The sequence below is a fragment of the Ambystoma mexicanum genome, chromosome 12 (genome assembly GCF_040938575.1).
Source record: "Ambystoma mexicanum isolate Mex_15411 chromosome 12, UKY_AmexF1_1, whole genome shotgun sequence".
Classification (NCBI taxonomy): domain Eukaryota; kingdom Metazoa; phylum Chordata; class Amphibia; order Caudata; family Ambystomatidae; genus Ambystoma; species Ambystoma mexicanum.
In genome coordinates this window covers 1060101788-1060123531 of record NC_090936.1, presented here as the reverse complement: position 1 = coordinate 1060123531, position 21744 = coordinate 1060101788, and the positions used below count along the sequence as shown (strand labels likewise).

Sequence of the window (21744 nt, the reverse complement as noted above, 5' to 3'; positions counted from 1 at the left end):
GTCTGCAACACTTCACATCCTTAATGACCTCCACAATATCACTGACTAAGGACAGACGGCTCATCAAGTACTCCTTGTCCACCCCACAGCGTTTGACACAATTGTCAACACCATTTTCTCATACATCCTATCCCACAGGATGAACCTCTGGCACTGACCACAACTAGTTCACCTCTAACTGGCAGGACAGTTTGTCTAAATGCCTCCCTATTGAACACATCCCACCTCAGTCAAGTACAGGGTTCCAAAAGGCTTTTCACCATCTCCCCTTCTTTTAAACCCATATGTTGAATCCCTCTGACAGACTCGTGTCAAACACATCAATTTTCAACAATATGTAGATCTATTTCAAAATCTCCTCCGCCCCCCTCCCCCCCCTCAGAACTTCACACCCTCAACCTGTTACTCCTCCATCACCACTTGGATGACCACCCACTTCCTAAAACCCAACTTATCCAAAACAAAATATCTCCTCTGCTTCCCTCCCCAGCACAAACCTGACCACCCCCACAGACAACCCACACATCCCTCTCCACAGCTGTAAAATCCATAGGCTTCACGATTGAACACCCCACCAACCTTCGCATACCACTTGGCTGCCGTCACAAAACATGCAACACAGAGCTACACCTCCTACGCATTAGGACACATCCTTCCACTTGGCTACTTCTGTACTGCAGTCCAGGCACTAGTTCTCAGCAAGCTGAACTACGGCAATGTACTCCACACTGGACTTCCAACAGCACCCTTGTCCCCGTGCAAGTCATACAAAAGACAGCAGCAAAACTCATTCTCTCCTACTGAAACTCTCAGATCACCCCAGAGAATTGCTTTCAAAGGGCTCTGCATCATATACAAGGCCATCCCCTTCAATAATCGCATCCCATCCTAACTTCACAACAAACCAACCACCCACACATGCCACACAAAGAAACCCAAATACCCAGCACACTCCCCTCTGCTCAATATTTGCACACAAACAAGCCTTCACCCAATGGGCACCTGAGCCTGGAACTCCTACCCGCACTGCATACATCCTGTACCTTCCATCATCCCCTTCAGCAAAGCCTCAAAACATAACTCTTTTCCTGCACCTAATTCAGCCAAACCACCTCTCCTGCTATCCTTCCTCTGTCCTATTCTGTTCTGAAAGTATTAAAACTTATTTCAACTTCTGCCTTTAAACAGTGTAAGATGCTCCAAGACCTTCGGGCTAGAGCCCGAGCTGGATACAAGTTTAAATAAAATAGGACTTCCTATGTGCCACTCAATCACCTCATTTGACCTTAACAGGCTAGGTATGACCTCTTATTAAATTGTGTTTCTACATATCTTTATACTTGCCTTGGCAACGGTTATGTTACTTTTCTCTATTTTCATATACTATTCTACATTACTGGAAGACACTGCAGACTGGCCATTGTGTGCATTTCCTTCTTTACAAAACATCTTTTTCTTGAGTATCTTAGTATGTTCTTTCAAGAATCCCAGCTCAGTTTTTAATCTCAATCCACTTGTACAATGTTCTGGGGACAGAGGAGGCCTTGCTTATGTGCAACAACCAACCATAAGGTCGAGAAAACTGATATAAGGCACTGTAAAATTGATGGGATTATAGCAAAGAGTTGATGTTTTGCCCAGGAACAAGGCTTGCTCTGCCCAAAGCATCCATGAAGATGATCTCCTTGGACATGTTTACTAAATATGGAATTCTCAAATAGTGTAGTGCTTCGTCTGAGCAGAGCTCTTGTTTTCTTTCCTCTGAGTTCTGGCACTTGGTTCTGTTTCCCAATATAAACACAGTTCTACAAGGACCATCATACAATCGAAAAACAACCAAACATAGGCTTCTTATGGCTGACATTCAAGAAATGGTGATCTCTTCTAGGATTTTCTGGATCACAATGTTGACCATAGGATTACATGTTGCAGCAATGCCACATTTCTAATCCTGGGCATTGCTTTTTAAAATTAAGGTTAATTAACTTAACTGGTACTACATTACCTTGTTAAATGAAAGTCCCTGATTGGTAAAGTGGTTTCCTGGTGAGCAGGAGTCCTCAGGCTCTCATATGACTAGTAAGTTGTGGAATGCTTAAAGCAGCTTAAAATACAGAGGAATCTACAAGACACATTTCACATTCCGTTGGGATGTGAACATGCATTGCCATGGGTGTTTTTGGGAGCAAATTAGAGAGCCTTGTCCAGCGATCCGCTTGAATAAATCTGATTTGGGAGTAAGTACTAGTTTCTGCTCTCTAACATATAGGGAGGGAGATGAGGCAGAAGAAAACCAGAACTTGCAGTTATGGAGTGGACCAAGTGAGGAGTTTGATCAGTAGAGGGGGTGTTAGATAAAGTAAAGAAAACAGGAAGCCTGGGCTGAAGGGGTTGGGGTCAAGAGGCGAGGATAACTTACTTGTGTTGAATGGATAGGTGGGTCAGTGTAAGAGCGCTAGAGACTTATGCATTAGAGTGCAGATCAGAAGGACAGTGAAGACCAAGCCTCCGACGAAGGGAGGGTAGAAATCTAGGAATGAATGGAGGTACGAGGTGAGAAGAGCATATAGAAAAGGAGGTAAATGAGGACAAACATAGACTTGGCCTTGCATCAGTTTCACAGATATCACGATTGCCTGTAGACTGCACATTAAACCTATACATTTAATATTTGTACTTGTAGTTTTCTTTTTTTGTATGTGTTTTCCAACATGAAGCTTCTACAGCAACTGTCTTATTTTCTTTTCAGTATCTCAGCTCAGAGTAACTTTGCTGTGGGCGCAGTGGTGAATGCTACCTTTGGCTCCATCATCGAGCTCACTTTCTACATCACTGCACTTATCAAGGGTGCCCGCGAAGAGAACAAGTGCTACGAGGAGTTAGTGAAGTCTGCCTTGACTGGCACTGTCCTGGGCTGCATCCTCTTTGTTCCTGTAAGTTCTGCAAGAACTGTGCATGCTGGCAGACTGAATATGTACCAGCTTGTATCGCCTTATGTAATCTTGCTGTCAATCCTTTTTGTCGATTGTTCTTGGTAGCGTTAAAGGGACTCTTAGCTGTAGTCAGTGGAGCCCACTACTTGAGGGATAAGATCAGTTTCACAATCTTGGTGTGCGGGTCTAGGAACCATGTATTCATAGGGTGCTCATGAACTATTGCTGGATAAATTGTCAATTAAAATTGTACGTCTGCATGAGTGTTAAATAAAATTCACAAACCACCTTTAAATGCAGTACTAACTTATTTTCATTTCCACACCATCTGAATAGATCGTTCTTTTTGTTATAAATGTTTGAATATAATGTGCAACTTGTGGTCTGAGACCTTCCTTGTTCTGCTAGCTATACATGGAGGATTGATGGTGGTTGGCTTCTAGCTTGTCAATGGGTGCATCCTTTCTACTTGTGGTGTCTGTGTATTGACTCTGCAATTGGTGTATTGCAAGATAGCTTTCCTAATGGATCATTGGTATTTTCTATAAAAGTTAGAGCCATTTTTCTGAGGAAAGGACAACCTCGGATCATCAACTTTGCATGATTATTTTTGTTGTAATGCGTTTGTTCCTAGGGCTTGTGTATGATTGTTGGTGGTCTCAAACGTCGGGAGCAGAGATTTAACAGTCGGTCTGCTGGGGTCAGTTCTGCGCTACTCTTCATATCGGTTGGCGGTAAGACCATTTGCTTCTGAAATGCACCTTCTGTTCTCCTTTAATTTTGAACTGGAATGTATGACTCATTGTTATGGAAAACCAAGGGTTACATTTGGATTTCTTGATAGAAATACAAGTATATGCCGGTGCTGAATTCTTGACTTGCAAGAAACTCTGACTGTAAAGTTATATGTGCATTTGCTGGATATGTCCAATTAAGCCTATACATTTAATATTTGTACTTGGATACATCCACAAACTAGAGAACACCAAACCCTACTTTTCTGCCCAACTTGTAACCGACAATAATGGTTTCCAGCTCTTCATCTAAAGAACACACTAATTGCATTATTCCAGTCCACCATTCTAACATGAATACCATAAACATATTGTTAGTTAGACCAGCAGGGTGCTTGTGTGGCCAATGTACAGAGGCCTTCCATGTCATGTATGACATCAAAGGGTGTGGTGGTGAATGTGTGGGGACATTGAGGGGGGCATGTGTTGTAATGCCAGAGTGGCTCTGTGGGAGGTGTACACATTTTCTTGTGGGCTGTGGTGGTAGCTGAACATTCTGGAAGTGATATCTGACCGTATAGAATGTCCTTTGGTACCCCTCTCCCCCTGTCACCTAGCAAAGACCCCTTACAAGAGAGCGACTTGCTGTGTGGTTTACTTAACCTACTTATCCTTTTCATAGGTGTGTTTGCCCCAACTTTGTTCTCCAAAGTCTATGGGAGACTTGTGTGTGGAGACTGCGTTAACGTAACTCAAAATTCCACAGCGCAGTACCTCTGCCAGAACTGCCAGCTAGAAGTGGTAAGTAGTTGTCAAAAAACATCTTGCATATAGTGATCTTTTTCTTGAATTGTTTTTGATTGTGTAAATCTTTGTACATGCTGTACAAATCTTTGATCTGTGTTTTGTCCTGGACCCCTGACTGAATGTGTCCAGAGGCTTCCTTGGTCACTTGACCAACTGAGAACAGTCCACTACAGAATGTATAACCTGCTTTGCCATTGGGACTCAGATACTCGCGAGAGCATTTCCAACAAAAGCACATGTCACTTTCTTGGTCCTTTAAGGTTTTAAAGTTAATACCTGTAATACTGTTTGACGCTGCCAGTGACCAATGATCCATTTGGCTGGCAGATCCTAACTGATGAACCCCCCCTAAGTTTGTCAAAAAATTGAGGCATTTAGAAAATCAATTAAAGGTACTTAGTGTCTGAGCCCTATTTCCCCCCCGCCCCCACCCTACCCCTCACGTCTTCAGAGTAGTTGAACATTTTCACTGGCTACACAAGTGAAATCTGTCTGGGCTTCACTGGTAGGAGCAGCTCATCAGAAGCGTTTTCAGAAGTGGCTTGGCACTTAGCATTTACCTTCTTTACAGAGCTCTCCCACAGGAACCCAGACCCCAAGCATCCTCCTTCATATTGGCATTTGTAATGTCCACTGCACAGAGATTACTGCTCAGTGTATAACTAGAAAAAAACAATGAAACCACCACCAGACTGTACCTAGGATTCCGGGATTAAGTTAGCAACCAGTTGTTGCACATTTTGCAGTCCATTAGCCCGAGTCCTTTTCTCCAGCGTGCATAAATCCACTTGAGTGGCTGCCACAACTGGCCGCTTCACCACAAGTAAGCACAACTTTAACAAGTCTCCAACCTTTAGCAACAGTGAGTTCACCTAGCAGCCTTTCTCTCGTCACATACTGTTATAGCTCCTTTCCCTCACTGCCCTGCTTAGAGCTGCATCACTTACAATTGTACCCTGTTTGTTGTACTTATTGTGAGGAATCTGCGTAGTCTGCACTATGGCTTCTGGACCCCACTCAATGCCCCAATTCCCTGTCCTCACCCCTCCCTGCTGCCAGAATCAGTGATTGACTTGGGTTGTGTAACCCAGAAGCCAGGATTTACCAATATTACAGAAGAAAGTCCCAAGAACAGCCACCTGCCATGCAGCCAAAATCCAAATGCTGCAGAGCTTCGTGCGACCCCGGCGGAACTGCCAGAGAAGACGCCAGGCCCATCTGCACAGATGCTTGGAACAGCCATGCCGAGAGCAGCCTCAAGTGCTGTTCTCATTAACTGGATCAGCTGATCTTGCTGGTGGTCAAGAAATGAAACCATTAAACCACCAGAAACTCAAAGGGGGGAAAAAATCCATAGCTTAGAAGCCTTCCCGCGTTCTGAGGAGGGCGGTGCAGACAGATTAGCCAGGGAGAGTTAACCTATGCTCAGCAGGGCAGCAACCTATAAGTGACAGGAAACATGAAGTGTGGGTGAACCCAGGTGAGGTCAGAGGAGGACGATGGTGACCAAGAGACCTCCAGGAGGAAGGGGGGGTGGTGGACTGTGGAGAAGAGTGGTGGGCAGGTGAGGGATTTGCTTGGGAGCATTGGCAGTTCTGTAGTGCGAGTGCTTGTGAGAGATGTGTGTAGAAAGGATGGCGTAAGGTGTGAATGTGAGAAGACTGGAACTGAAGGGAAGGAGGGTGAGGATCTAGTGGTGGTGGGGGATAGTAGTGGTAGGGGTGGTGGTGGGGGATTGTGATGGTGGGGTTAGTGGTGGTGGTGGTGGTAGTGATTGTGGTAGTGATTGTGGTGGTGGGAGTGATTGTGTTGGTGAGTGTAGTGGGTGGCGGAGTGTGGTGGTGGTTGAGGTGTCTATTGGGGAGTGTCATGGTTTGAGGGGTGTAGGTGTGAGATGAATAACAAAGGGTGGAATCAGGAGATGGGAGGACGAAGTACTGGTTGTTGGGGAGGAACTGCAGTGGAAGAAGGTAGAGAAAAAAGGGTAAGGTAAGAGTGAGCTTGACTGGATTAGGTGAATCCAACAGAGTAAGGTACAATCCCCTGCTTTCCCATTAGAACACAAGCATCTGACAAAAATAGGGAAAGTTCAGAAGTGCCCAAGAAAGATGGAGGTCTTTCCCCTTTCTGTAATGACTTGGCAGGTGAAGAACAATGTTCTGGAGGGTTGCCCAGAGCAATTGCCAGAGGTTTAAGATTAATTATAAACTTTCCAGCCATCTCATCTTTGTTTTTTTTGCTTTGGCGCCCTGAGTGGGACGGTTATGCCCAGATGTGGGTCCCAATGCCTTTTGAGCCTAGACACTCGAGCTACTCTTCGCAGATAACGCCGAATGAGACCAACACATTTCTTGGGATGCTTGCGGTCTTGTGCAGAAGGGCTGTAACCTAGCAGTTCAGGCTGGACTGCCCCTTTGGGAGTGGCCACAAGCCTGATTTGTATATGGTTTCTCCCCTTTCTGTAATGGCTTAGCAGGCGAAGAAAAATGGTTTGAAGGGTTGCCCAGAGCAATTGGCAGAGGTTTAAGATAATTCTAAACCCCCCAGCACATTTGTTGTATTTATCTTTTTATTATTACTTGTTTTAATTGAAAATCAATTTTTACAAGAATCGACAATTTCTCGTTTTCTGTGGTCTGGTAAAACTTTAGAAGAAAGTAAAGGTCCTCAAGAGGAGGGCGCAGGTAGCTGAATAGGGATGACAATGTAGGCATACCATGTAGCACATAACTAATTGATATGCTCTATAACTCTAAGCCCCATGTAGTTCTTTTTTGTTTTTCTAGTGAGAATACTGCTGATCAGTTCAAAGGTTCCTCCACCCCCGATCCTTTGTGCAGTCTTTCATCTTAACTTTCAGTCTGATCTCATAATGTCTAATTTCAAACTCTTAAAAAATTTGGTGTCTGCGATCACCCATGTGGTTTGTTCACCACTCATAAGGCGTGACCACCATTCCTTTTCATCATAGGAATGGAGATCGAAGAGAATATGGCTAAAATAAGTCTTTTGTTGCTGCTCAAGGGCTTGACAATTTAGTAATAGGTGTCTTAGGTTTTCAATTGAATCCTTGTTTTGACAAAACCGACAGGATTTTTCACTTTGTTTGCTCCTTATGGCTACTACCACTTTAGTCATTAGTAGGTTCAATCTTATTCTCATAACATGTTCCCTTAGATTTTTGTTGGGAAATTTTTTGATGGAATTTGGAGGTTGGTTGATTTTATTTATTATCAAGGGTATATTCTTTGTCAGTTTGTTTCTGTTAACCTGATCTTGCGTTGATACCCAATCCTGAATAAGTCACTTTTTTAAAATTTTAGTTGGATTTTTCAGGAGATCCTCCTATGTGCAGCCGATTTGGCCAAGTCTCACTTGGATATCCGTGACCCATCTAGACATGATCTTAGTGCTGTTTTCCTGAAGTTCTTTGTTAATTAGGCCAAATATGTGAGGGCTTGCAATGTCGATTGTCTATAAAGCATGATTCTGTTGCGGGCAACTATCGATGAGATGGATTGAAGGCTTAACCCCCTCCAAATCGATGCTATTGGTGTTGATTGTGGAAGTGACAAGACCCTCCACCAAAACTTTCCTTCTAACTTGTCCCATAGGGTTTCAGGGAGGTTTGACATTGCTTCTACGCCATATGTCAGGCTTGGTATGATCTTGGCCTTATAGAAATTCAGGACCGGTATGAAGGAAAATCTTCCATAATTCCTATTTACAGCTTTAGTCTGTGCGATCAGGGATTTCAGTTTTTCTTGGAGGGCCTCTTGCATTGATAAATCCCTTCTATTTGAGCTGAGGGTCACGCCTAAATATTTGAAACTGATGACTGTCTAGCTTTTTCCCCTCAAACCATTTTGGGATTTCGTTTTTCTTCTTTACAAGTTTGAAAGACATTGGGCCTCATTACGAGTCCGGCGGCACCTGGTTACCGCTGGACTCGTATTACCATTCCACCTCCATGACTCCCGGAATTACCAGGGCATTACAGCCCCGGTGTCCCGGGAGTCACAGAGGCGGAATGGTGTAAATCCCCATTCCCATTGAGTCAGACCTGGCGGGAAGATCACTGTTACGCTCACCTGGTTCCCACAGGGGCGTCGGATCGGACCCAGACAGCTGCGGTCTCCACCAACGTGATGCATACTGCCGAGATGACTGTCTGGACTGGCCCGCCTAATCTCGTCTGCTTGACCCGTAGAAGTATTCTCCTGCAAGTGGAAGAAGGGATTTAGCCACCCGTGGATTTTAGTGATAGCACCCTCCCACCGTTCTTGTTCTCCCCACTTGTCACCTCCGATATCCCCTTTTAGTAACCTCACCTTATGTTTTTAAATGATGAGCTCTCCATCCTGCGTGGCATGCAGGGGCGCGTAGATACCAGTTACTTCACTGGTTTGAAGGTACTGGAGGAGTTCCGGAGGAATATTGACTCCGGGGTTTATAAAGTTCAAAGAGTTCAATATGTCCGATGTTCACGCTTGTTTCATTCCCTTGTTCAATTGCAGCTGGTCCAAAAGAATATTGCCTGGAGGCAGCTGATGGCATTCAGGTAAGAGTCTGTGTTACCCAACACTGTCTGGTAAAAGTTGCACGAGTTTAACTTGTTGTTTTCTCTCCCTTTATAGGTGCGGCATATGAAGATGAGGCGTATTAAAGGGTAATGCCTCTGGTGGTAAATCAGGTAAGCCTACGGTGGTAAGAGATTGTATTTGTCGGCTCTCTTGGCTCGCCTTATTTCTTTTGTTTTCCCCCAGGTGCTGGAGTTCGACGAAGAAAATGATGGAGGCAGCGCCAAGTCGAAAGATGCTGCGGACTGGTGAGTATGGCACGGCGCTGCTGCTGGCAATGCGACGCGTGCTGGAATTATGTCCTTTCCAGGCTCGGAGACGTGCTGGATCCGGAATCAGGTAAGGAATTAAAATAATGTCCGTGATCTAACCTTTTCTCCTTCTTTCCCCTTTTTCTAGGAGTTCCGGATTCGAGGCGGGCGTGGCAGAAGACTGGATGCTGACTTGCAGGCACGGTGAGCGTTACGCTGCAGGATGCAGAATAACGCGAAGCGTGTGCTGCTGTTCGGGTGTGGTTTAAATAGCCTCCAAAGTAGTTCCAGGTAAGGAGTTCCCCAGAACCACACCCGAGTAAAAAAAAATAGTCCCTGTAAATAAAATAGTCCCATCCAGGCCTCACGTTGGCCTGGATTCATTTGCAGCTTGGTCTGCATGAGGTAAGTAATGTCTATGAGCCTGGTGCCTAAGGCGCCAGGACTGAACCCAAACAACCCCCAGCCGGGGCTGCTGGGGTTTTAACAAGTATCTGGATGCCTGCTCCCAGGGCTGATGGACTCGATCCGGATGCCCGGGGGGAAGGCATCATGACAATCACCTCCCGCCTGCAGGACTCTGGATCGGGCGGTCTGGAATTAACAGTGGCGGCGGGTTTACCGCCACTGTTAATTCTTGACCGCCCGACCCGTAATGAGGCCCATTATCTTAGTTTTGGAGTTTTGTTTCCAAATCGTTCGCTTTAATGAACAAGGCCAAGTTGTTCAATTTTCTTTGGAGGCCTATTTGAGTTTGGTCAATGATGATGCCATCTGCGTAAATTAATCGCGGTAGGGGTTCACCTCCAAAAGTTGGAGGGGAAAGCTGGGACTTCGGATTCACTACCCTTGTAGTCAGCAATATATGCATTATATAACACTGGGGCCAGGGGGCAGCCTTGCTTAATCCCTCTGGCCATTTCAATAGGTTTTGTTAATTGACCTGCTCTGCTGAGGCGTACTTGGGTTGTTGTTTTGGAGTATGATGCTCTGATGTGCGCCAATAGTTGTGGTGGGCATTTCCAAGGAATAAGTTTGTTCCAAAGTTTGGACCTGTTGACCTAGTCAAATGCCTGTACGAGGTCTATGAACCCCATGAATACTCTTGGTTTGCCTTCCAAGACGTTGTTCTTGGGTATGCTCAGCAGAAGGATGTTTGCTGTTGTTCCTGTAGCTTTGACAAATCCGGACTGCAAAGGATCGTTGATTTTGTTATTGTTGATCCAAGTTTGAAATTGATCCAGTATGAAAGAGGCAAAGATCTTTCCGATTGTGTCAAGTAGTGCGATTGGGCGCTAGTGTTTCGGATTATCCCTTGCTCCCTTCTTGAATATTGGGACAATGTTAGCGCATTTCCATGACCGTGGGATTGATCTGGTCCTCTGACATTTTGCAAATACTTTGGAAATGAATATCGACCAGGCATCCGCCTGTTTTTTCAGGTCAAAGTTAGTCACCCCATCAGGGCCTGGGGCTCTGGAGTGATTTCATTTTCTTATTTTGGCTAGTATTTGGTCCGGATTGTGCCGAATGACCCATGGCTCAGGAGGCTCTTCCGCCATTTGTTCGAGACAAATGTTTCTTGCTTGGTACAGCTGTTTGAAGTGGTTGATCCACTTTGCTTCTCCCACGCTGCTCTGTAGTGTCTCATTGGATGATCTTGTAGTAGTTTTTAGTAGAGTCCAGAAGGTGCTTGTTTGTTCTCCCGCAGATGGCCCTCAGCATCTCTTCAGAATCAGACTGATACATTTTGTTTCTGTGGTTTCTCACCCAGGCTTTATATTCTTTTTCTGCTTTAATGGCGTCCGCTCTTATGCTGGGTGATGTTGTTTTTTTGCTTGTCTCTTTAATTTGCGCATCAGTCTGCGCTTTACGACTAATTCTTGATCATGTGTGGGTTTCAGATCTTGCACAAATTGATTTTCCATCCGGTTTCTTGAAGGCCATGAGGAGTGGGCGATAGTCTATTGATTTGTTGGCCATGCCAATATTAGAGTATCGATTGGTTAGTTGTGCAATCCCTGCTTGTTATCTTGAGGCGCACTGCACTACAGCCAGCCTCTAGTTCATGTTGGATTGCCTCAGTTGGTGGTTTAGGAGAAGTCCACGTTATCTGCAGCATGTTATGATCACTATGGATAGTTCTTACTACGTTGAAAGATTTTATTTCCGCAAGCAGATTGCGCGAGACGTAGATGTGATCCAATATTCCTGTTTGGTTTTCTCTTTCCCAGGTTGGAATCATTTCTGTTGTTATTTCAAACAGACAGAGATTGTGCAGGTCATTGATTTTCATGAGTGACTCCCATAAGGGCCCTTCCTGATGAATCCGTGTCTTGTCGGTTAGTAGCTTTTTGGTCGCCAACCCCTTCGCAAGTTATATTTAAATCACTGCCAATCAAAATATGACCAATGTCGTGATTCTCGGACGTTGTTTCAGTAGCGTTTTCCAGGTCATTCAGGAACTCGTTATTAGTAATTGCATTTGGGTTCCAGTAAGCGTTTATAAAAATCATCTTCTTTTTTATTACTTCTGACTTTGCAGTGTTAACAGTTCCATAGAACTAGTGATGTTTGTATGAAATTTGTTGATGTCAATGCTGAAATCAATTGGAACCCACTGCTCAAACGGAGGCTGTTTAATAGGCCAGACATCGGGCGGCCTTTAGTACCTCTGTATGCAGGGGTGAAATGTATTTCAAAGTAGTCCAGCGAAGGTTTGTTTAGCAGCCACGTTTCTTGTAGCATTATTACGTCATGTTGTCCCAGGTTAATATCACTTTCTTTGGTCAAGTGGGCGAAGCCTCTAGTATTCCACGAGATGATGGATAGATTTTCCGTTGGGCTTTCTTTAGAGGGTTTGCATGGTCGATGGGTTCTTGTAGGTTTTGGTAATTGCTAAACGTTTTTGTTTAGAGCTGGCGCGATCCAAGACCATTTTTCCACGCTCTTACCTCCATTTGCTTCGAGATGGGTTGAGCTTTTGGTTTCGTTCAATGCCAATTTTTGGTCGAAGGTGATTTTCATCGTTGGAGAATTGGGCCCTTCGGAAATTGGTCATGGTCTTTAAGGTCATTTGATGAATCGAAATCACTAGGAATCAAATCATCGAAACCTTGAGATTCCCCGTTCTAGGGGATTTATGTTGTGATCTTTCCCTGTGAGTTTGTATTTTTGACGCATTAGCGCTTTTCCTTAGTGTTCAGTTTGTCGTTTCGCTTTCCGGCTTACTCCTGGTAGTTAGATGGGAACTGGAATCGCTAGAAAGCAAGCGTCTTCTACCTCCTAGCCATAATTCCTTGGATGGTTGATGCGATCTGTGAGTTTATCTCTCCGGGTGAATGTGAGCGGATGATCGTTCGTGGGTCTTCTGCTTCAGGTCGTCAAGTGTGCAACCCCAATCGTATAAGTCATCCTCTGCTTGTCTCATCCAGTCTTTTACCGTTGAGGATTCGATGAACAAGAAAGCGGAGTCATTACGCCCGTCTATTCCTGGCTCCATGATTTTCAAGTCACTTTATCCTAATCGTTTTAAATTTGGTATTCTTAAGAATATGTCCACCAGGGTTCTTCTGTTTAGTATCAGATTATCCCTTTTGTTAACTACTCTTTGGATTTTGAAGGATTCTTTAAGACTTCTTTTTCTCATGCGGCATTGTTTGATTAAGGTTTCGGTCTGAAACTTTCATGTGTTTTGTTGATGAGAATGTGTTTGTGTATTGTGGCTATCTTCTTGTTCTGTGGTCATCTAGAGCCACAGACCTGTGATTCGTCTTTTTGAGAGATTCAGTGATATTGATGGAATCTTTTTTACAGTAGACTTTATTTCCATTTTCATTCCTCTCTTTGAATCTGTAGTTGTTAGACGAAACTGTTGGAGATGCAAGTTCTGCGATCTTGTGGCTTTTTTTCAGTATTTCATTTGTTTGAATTTTTCTTTTTTCTTCAAGCGTCAGGAACATTGGAGGTAAAGTCTTTTGTTACTTTCTTTTTTCCCTGTGATGGTAGCTCGCTATCATCACTTGATCCCATCACTGCTTTCCTTTTTCTACCTTCTGACTGCGGGTAATTCAATGTCGTCTTCAAGATGTACTCATGTTCAATAAATCCAGGGAGTCGTCAAGGGCTTTATTATCTGATGAGTGCTGAGCACTTTTTGTCTTGGATGTTTAAGCCTTGAGCTGTCCCTTGGGTAGAGAATTTGGTTTTTGTATATTCAGCAGCACCTCTCGCCGATTGTTTTTGATGGTTTCTCTGGTGGATGTTTATCTGTACTTCGTTTGACTTTGAATCGGAGGCCCACACAAAATTGGTGATTGTTGGGACCTTTTTTGAGAATATTCCGAAAGATGCCACCTCGTCCAACTGTTTTTTCAACTTGCTGCCCGCTCAAGGGGGTCTATCTGTGGTTGGTTCTGAGCTTATGTCTGAGATGGTGTTCTGAGATATGCATCCATTTATTGTTGTTCCTCCCTTAAATGAGTTTTTTGTTGCACTGTTTCATTTGCTACCTGGCACTAAAGGCAGTAAATCTACAGTTTCTGTGGTCTTTTCTGCTGTTTGCATAGTTTGAATTCCAGCTCCCAACATTAGGTCAATAAAACAATTTTCTGCATCCGGGATTGAGATGACAGATTCATTTGTAAATTAATTTGTTTGAGTTCCCTATGAAGAAGAGCAATTCACCCCTCCTTAGTTGTCAATTTTTTGGCTAATTTTGTGGGATGAGTGCTGAGGGTCTTTGTGGGAGGTTTCGGTTGTCTGATTCTTTGTGTTTGATACTTCTATGTTCTTTGCCAGTATAAAGCCTTCCAACAGAGAAAGTTTTGAGGTCATTGCAGCAGCGATATTTGTATGGTCTTTGAAAGTTTCTGCTATTCCCTCATACAATTTGGAGAAGGGGGCCATTGCGATAGTAATTGCAGACATAATCGTTAGTAGGTCAGGCTTTTTTCCCGGAGAGTCTGCGGACTTCGGGGTTTGAAGGTCAGATCGTCTTCTCCTTTGGGAGAGCTGAGAAATGTGCGGTCTCTTCTTGGGGTTGCTTTATAGGCATTAGCTTTTGAATTCTCCCTCATTTCTCGTGACCGTAATCTGCTTTCATTTTGAAGTTCACCTGGTGAGATTTGGAAAATATCCAACAAGCCACCTTTGGATCCGGGGGCCAACATGGATTCCGGGCATAACTTTCCTGTAAGTTCAGGAGAGTTGTTACATATAGTGTCAGTCGGTCCTGGAAAGACAATCTCATTGATAGATTTAAGATTTGAAGGAATGGGGGGTTCATCCAAGTTCCTATCTTCTTGCTGCGGGGATGTCAAATCTGCAAACAGTGACTCGGTTTGGTTGCTTGGTTAGCATTCCACTGTCTTTGGTGGTGGTCTCTGGCTGCCATAGTGCCATCTCAAAGCTTGGCTTGATGTAGTTTTTAGATGTTGATGTCTTAGGGTCCCAAAATTCATTTAAGGGCTCCTCGACATCGCCTAGCCCTTCCAGTATTTCGGCATCTGAGATTTCTCCCAATAGTTGGCCTCTTTTCTTAAAATAATTGCGGACTGATTTGCAAGATATTTTTTCCTCCTTTCGGGGTAAATGTCGACCCTCCCTTTTTCAGAACGCGCCCTTTTCTGAGTGTTGTTGATTTTCCCATCTTGTTTACATATAGTTTTTTTGTTGAGAGAACTTGTTTCTCGAAGTTTAAATGAGATTTTTTCCGAAGGCTTTGTATGCTCAGAGTCTGAGTCAGATGAGTCTGTTTCAGTTTCATATGAATCCAGGGGCAGTTTGTCAATTGTTTTGTTTATGATCCCTCGGACCATTATAGATTTGTTTTGCAATGTCAGTCTACTGGCTCTTCGTGCACATGGTCAATGAGTTTGCCAGAAGAAACTCTAGGCGAGGTGGAGGTATTGTCTCTGGTCATTAACTCAGGCGGATCAACTGTCCGTGGGAGACCATGGACCTCCACCTGCAGTGTCAATTTGTTTACAGGAATCGGGCTCACTTTCTGTTCGTCCGTGTCAGGCGGCAGGCCCTCAGAGGGCAGCAGGTCTCTTTCAGGTTGGACAGGGTATTGCTTTGCACAAGCCCCGTCGGGTATGCCTTGCGATACCCTCCCAGCTTCGTCAGTAGTTGAGTCCACCAGGGGCTGGGTGGACTTACTGGGTACCTGAGCTTCAGGGAGTTTGTTGGTAATTTGTTTCACTACGGGCTCAGGAGGCTGATTTAGAAGGGTTCAAGCAGATCCCAACCTTACCGAGGGCAGGTTCAAGATCATGCTGTCATCAGCATTCCCCTATAGGTCAAACATACAGTCTTGGGCTATAGGAGGTGTGTTGGATAAAAGCGTGTTCGTGCACGAAATAGAATGTGCTTGCTTACCTGGTATATCGGAGGTCTGAGGGTGAAGCACCGGCAGTCTGCCTCGAAACACGGCTAGAGAGTGGGCCATCAGCTGACCGGGGCACCATAGAGTAGAACTCCTCAGTAGGGGGACGGATGCACGTTCCATGTCGCTTTTCTGGTCTGCTTTCAGCCATGTACTATCACCAAGAGCAGATCCTCCATTCCTCACAGCTCCAAACGGGGTCGAAACAGGTTTATGTCGCCGCCCATTTCTCCTCGCCGGGCTTAATTTTTTGCATTTAGGGAGAACATCAGTAGGTCAAGGAAGATTAGAACCTAGGACTCAACAAGCTCTAGCAGTAACCATGGGCTATGGCCTCCTGGGTTGGAGTGGAGGTTGGTGAGGAGGCAATAGAGCAATGGCCCTAGGACCCACAAAATGTTAATAAAATGCTGTTAACCATCCATGAGATTGCATGTTTTCTGCGACAACTGTTGATTTTAGGAATTATAAATCTCTGCATATAACTCGCAATGTGATTCCTACTGTAACTATGTTCTTAAATGTACCCTTTTGTTGCTCTTAGGTTAGCTAGTGAATTGGGTCCTTCATGCGCAGGACTGTTTTTACATATTGGTACTTATCTGAGTAAGACTTGTTTGGACCTTCCTGTTGAAACCATTTCCCTGCCTCCTGTCATATCCTGAAAAGTGTATAGTAGTTCACTGCTAGTGTCTTTTATATTGGGTTTTGTAGCTAGGTGGGATTCTTTCAACCTTTTTTTTTATGCATACCGTTATAATTACCACGCTAGGATTTGTTATTTTATCTGTGAAAAACATATTGTACAATATATTATGTTTAGTGCATTTTGGCTTGTTATCTATAGGCTGTAACGAAGCACAGTAGGATCAATAGAAGACAGCCGCAGGGATTTGGCACTAAAGATGGACATTGATTACAGATTAGACTATTGGGCCAACTACACAAAATCGATCTTGATGGGCTTGTTTTCTGCTTGAGAATCAAACAAGTCTCTTTAAAAATACCAGTCTCTGCTTACCAATTCCCAGTCCAGGGGTTCCTTCCCTGGCCTATTTTCCCACTATGTAGGCACTCTGTCTTGAGAGTTTAAGTGCCCCTACACTGTGTTGGCTCTCCCTTCCATTCTCGGGTCCTCTGCTTCTCGTTCTCCACCACTGTGGAGGCTTCACTCTTGCTCTAAGGGCACTGTGTGCCTGAATGCTAGGCTGGTGTAGTGGCAGAAGTTGGAGCTTTGTGGCATTGGGATGAACCCCAAAATCTACAGATGTCTGGCCAGCTAGACTTCTGGGGATGTACTAAAGTTGGGCCTACTTACCATGCTTTGGATCCTAGCTCCTAAACCTCAACACCTCATTGTAGTTTGCTTCAATTACAATGGCATCAACCCTAGGGGGTTCTCTCCTGTACTCACTGTGCATTTCATCGTCTCTGCTTCTTCTCCCTGTTCCTCCTTCATTCCTCTTCAATTCTCAAACCACCAACTCATCCTTGATTCTCTCCTTTCAGGTTTGTAGCATGCCTGTTCCTTCTAAAGTCCTTTAACCCCTTCCCCTCTATTCACCTCTCCCTACCTGTTATATCTTCTGTTATGCAACCTCTTTTCTCATGTTTTCTCCACCAATCTTCTTGGTGTATTTTTCTCTCGTCCCACATTGCCTCCACCCACCGCTACACAACACATCTCCTACCTTAGGACATCCCCATGGACACCATGTTTTTTGTTCTTTGAATACCTAGCCGAAGGGATTTATCCAGGCCTTACTAACTGCATTTAATGAAAAGTGACAGCCATGAACCCTGACATGCTCGGACTGTAACTGCATAGTAGCCCTTTTTCAATTGATAAAATTCAGTAAAATTAGGTGCCTCACCAGCACATTTAGCTGAGCTGTTTCCTGCATGCTATCGCTTAAACTCCTGCTGCATCATACTTTTTTTTAGGGTACCTTCTGGTGTCTGCAATATACATGTACCAAAATTGGTTTACAGACTTGAATTATAGTAGCCTTTCTAATTAAAATAGGTGATCTTTGAAAACTGTAATAAAATAGTTAGGTGCCATGGTTGGGTGTTCAGGCCATAGAATAGTGGCCTCTCTTGGTTTGTACCATACCAGCCTTTGCTCTCAAAGTGCGAAAGGCCATTCTTTGTGCTGTGGAAGATAGTATAACAGATGACTTGGTGTTTGGCGCCAAAGCCAAAAGTGGGATGTAAACCTTTGCTCGGAAGAACCTAATTACACTACAGATTGCAATCCCAGTATATGGTGCAGATTGTATGCTTCTCCCTTTGGGATGACTCATCCACTTGCTTGTCTGAGTGAGGCCCTTTTGTATTTGATTATTTTGGCCTCCCTGGTTGGATCTGTTGCAGGAAGGATTAGTGTGGGGGGGGGGGCTGGCTTGAGTGGCAGTGGCCGTAATGGATTGCAGGGATAAGAGTAGCTGACTATTGTTCACACCTCCTTTCTCCAGGTGAGGGGGGTATAGGTTTCAGTGTTCAAAGAGCTCTCGCCTTATAGAACTGGTGAAGACCCTGGGTTGGCCAAGTACTTGTCCCAGTCACTTTTTACGCCAGTGTGGCGGTGGAGTTGCCACAGATCTCTACCTTCATATTTGCAGTGGGGGTATCACAGGGACTTGTGAAGAGGCTGCCTGGTTCAGAGACTGATGGAACATAACATTCTCCTTGGCAAAGATAAGGTGTCGAACGAGTGCAAAGTGTGGAAATGCAAAAGAAATTCTGGGAGCCACTCTACTGAGAAGAAACATGGCCAAATAACCGGTCTGAAGGTGCCCACTCGGGAGGGTCTACAATCACATTTGAGCTCACTGTACCTTTTACAGAGGAGTATCAATTTACATATCAGTCTGGTCCGACCCTCTTGGGCAAGTGTGGCAATGTACTGTCTGTAGGGACAGTCAATTGAGTGTCCCCAGGTTCTAGAATAGGCAAGTGCTAGAGGGAGTGGTCTTGTTTAACCTTGCCTTTTATGTACCCGGTGTTCTGTCTGGCAAGGCACGCCAGAGACTTTACCCTATGTCAGACTTGCACGGTCTTCCAAACGTTCCAACACCCCTGTAATTGTTAGTGTTTCCCTCCGATAAAATGTTTTATTGTTTATACTTTTGCAGAAGTGATCACTGTTTTTACTTCTTCTTTGTGACTTTACAACAAAGAAGAACCTATTTTAAAAAATATTTTTTTCTGCTTCTCAAAAAAAGAATAATTGATTGTTTTCTGTTCTTTAAACAAAATTGTGAATTACAACTGTGAGTGTTTTAACAATTTCTGTTATACTTCTTTGTTATTACAACCTTTATGCTCATCAGGATTTTCTTTGTCTAAATAATAAACTTTTCAAATAACTTTCTAGAAATTTGCCCTTTTTGTTTTCAGAGAATTTCATAAAAATGCATGATACCAGAGTTTGGTACTTTTTTGAACAATTTAATCATGTTGATTTTGATACATAGCAGTAAGGGATCTACGGTGTTATTTTGGTCTTTTGTCCCCTCCTTTTCTGCTCATGGGGCAAATCCCCCCCCTCTTTCTTTGTTTGGATCTGTTTGGCCAGACTGACCTGCAAATCCACAAGCTTTCATTTCGCCATTGTTACCATACCTCATTAATACTCTGCTAATTTGCATTTGGATCCATCAATTTCGGCACTCACTAGAGCAATGAATTAAAACATATAGGGTATTGACATCTAAAATGGTATGGGTACAAATGTGGTTGACTAAATGAGTGCAATTGAACCACAAAAATGCCTGTGCTTGCTGCTTGTGAGCCAATGATATGTTACAGCCACAGCTTTGGGTTCATTGCTGTTTTGTTTTTTTTTTCAGGTTGGCCGAAACAGAACCTTATTCTATGGTGAAGTGGAGTAAGTAGGTTTCTGATTCGGAACAAATCTCTTCCACTGCCTCGCTTTTCAGTAGCAGGGAGCAGGAAGATGTGTGGCATCATGTTTGCATTCCCTGTCCCCCGTTTTCCCCCAATGATTTGTGTCCCTTGATAGACTGAGAACAAATAATGTATGGATGAAAGCCCCAGCATTGCAGGTGCCTTGGTCCAAGATATTTGGACCTATAAGTGTAAAGAGTTGGTTGCTGCGACTTGGGAAGCTGGATGCTGGTACAGTGATCACAGCAATTAGTAGATTGCACGTTTCTGATGGGGTGTAGTGTAAAATGTCTTCTCTGAATATAGGACATTTTTATGTGCAACACAAGTTCTTAATATTGATCTTGTTTCTGACTGGCAGCCAAAGTAGGCTTCTTGGGAATTAGTAGTTTGGTGGGTGGGGAAAAGCATGCCCACCTCTACCCTCTGGGGAAATCATATATACTATGGATCAAAGGCATGCCTAAACACTCCACTAAACGGTGACTCCATCGGGGAATAATCCATACAGGTCCCGGTAGCTACTGTAATAATTCAATCATTAGTTCAAAGCCTTGGAGTACATTGCTACATCAATGCATAATATTAAAGGAAGTCCTCGGACAAATCAAAATAAGTCTTTGCAAAGCCTCCCACCAGCCTCGGTATCCAAATCCACAAAGTAGTGTATGAAAGCATGTACAGAATCCCAGCAGGCAGCCCTACACAATTCTATCAAGTTTTGTATCTGATTACAAGATCACCAAAGTGTTAAAACAGAACTCTTGCCAGCCAATGACTTCCCAAGCATGTGCTGCCTTTAGGAGGACAAAGTGAAAAATCAAGGTTTGAGGTTGTGTATAACTTTTACAATTTCCTGTGTCACTGCACAGTCCAATTGCATCATAATCTAAACAAGTATAGTAGTCCTGAAATTACAATTATTAATTCACATGAATTCATAATGCAAGTCTACAATTACGAACACCATATAAACGTTGAATACAAATAACTTCTCAAGAGGTCTTATGAATTGGCAGACCATGACAGGAGGATGAGGAACCATAGTAATAAGACTATATAATCCTCGTACAACTTGAGTGCAACAGAGACCCAAAGAGGAGTAACCGTAATACTTACCCATAGCATCAGAAGCATTTACACAATGCCCCCACCAGTGCCAAACATCAACCTCTTTCCTTGGCCAATGTGACTTGATTAACCTGGATATGATCGCAGAGACTCTTGAGATATGATATGCCGCCATAAAGGCTAGCCGTGGTATGAGGGGCTTTTAGACCAGACCAGGGCTAGGTGAGCACATCCCAACTCTGCATTTTAGTCCGTTTTAGCCACCCCTACCTTACAACAGTAGCATGAAGTGTAAATATTTGGGGCTTTTCCTTTTACACATGCAAATACAGTCATGGGGTTGCTTATTTTTATGCTCCCGACTAGTTGGTGTAGCACAACCAGTGCAGTTGTCAAATACAAACTGTGCATAGGATCTGTTGAAGGTACACCTTGTTGCCAGATGGAACCTTCAACCCCAGAAAGGACTGCATGTGATGCAGGGGATCCTGGTAAGCACAATTAGTTCAACCAGTTCATGGAATCCTAGCTTAACTATGGGACATGTCCCCTGTTTTCTTCAGCTATTTCCAGTTTTTACAACCATGCATTTGTGTTTAAATCCGAACAGGTCCAACACCTTCCATCCAAATTGACAGTAACCTAGAGATTATTTGGACACTTGGAAAGAACTGCCCACATACATAATTACTGCAAAAGGCACCTTCGCATGGATTGTTTGCCTCTGGGATTGGGGCTTGATGCTCGGACACATATTCACCATCTCCATTGGGCAGAGGGCCCCCACAAGCTGCAGAGTTGCCAGGCTGGAAAAGAGGAAACCTAAGTTTTCCTGCTACGCAGTCTCTCTGGTATAAGTCACCACTAGATAAAACTGACCTCCGTCAGCAAAGACCTGAATACCATACTCTGCAAACATCTCACCAAATATTGATAGCTCCATTCAACCCGATTTCTTCCTGTCTGGAGCATCTGTCATCCCCATCCCACCGTCTCTGTTACCGTCACTTGTAAACCAGAGGTTACATCCATGATGTATAGTGCCATGTTGCGTCCCAGCTAGGTTCC

At 44.0% G+C, this 21744-nt stretch overlaps 1 protein-coding gene across 4 annotated transcripts in view; it reads left to right on the top strand.

Annotated features, from left to right (window-relative positions):
• Window positions 1-21744, top strand: part of LOC138514243 (uncharacterized) — a 364675-nt gene that overhangs the window by 204848 nt on the left and 138083 nt on the right. For all 4 annotated transcript variants that reach the window (XM_069629606.1, XM_069629605.1, XM_069629604.1 and 1 more), the window contains 4 exons: window positions 2750-2933; window positions 3568-3667; window positions 4350-4468; window positions 19548-19585. In XM_069629606.1, coding sequence (XP_069485707.1) covers window positions 2750-2933; window positions 3568-3667; window positions 4350-4468; window positions 19548-19585 — 441 coding nt within the window. The remainder of the gene's footprint in view (window positions 1-2749; window positions 2934-3567; window positions 3668-4349; window positions 4469-19547; window positions 19586-21744) is intronic.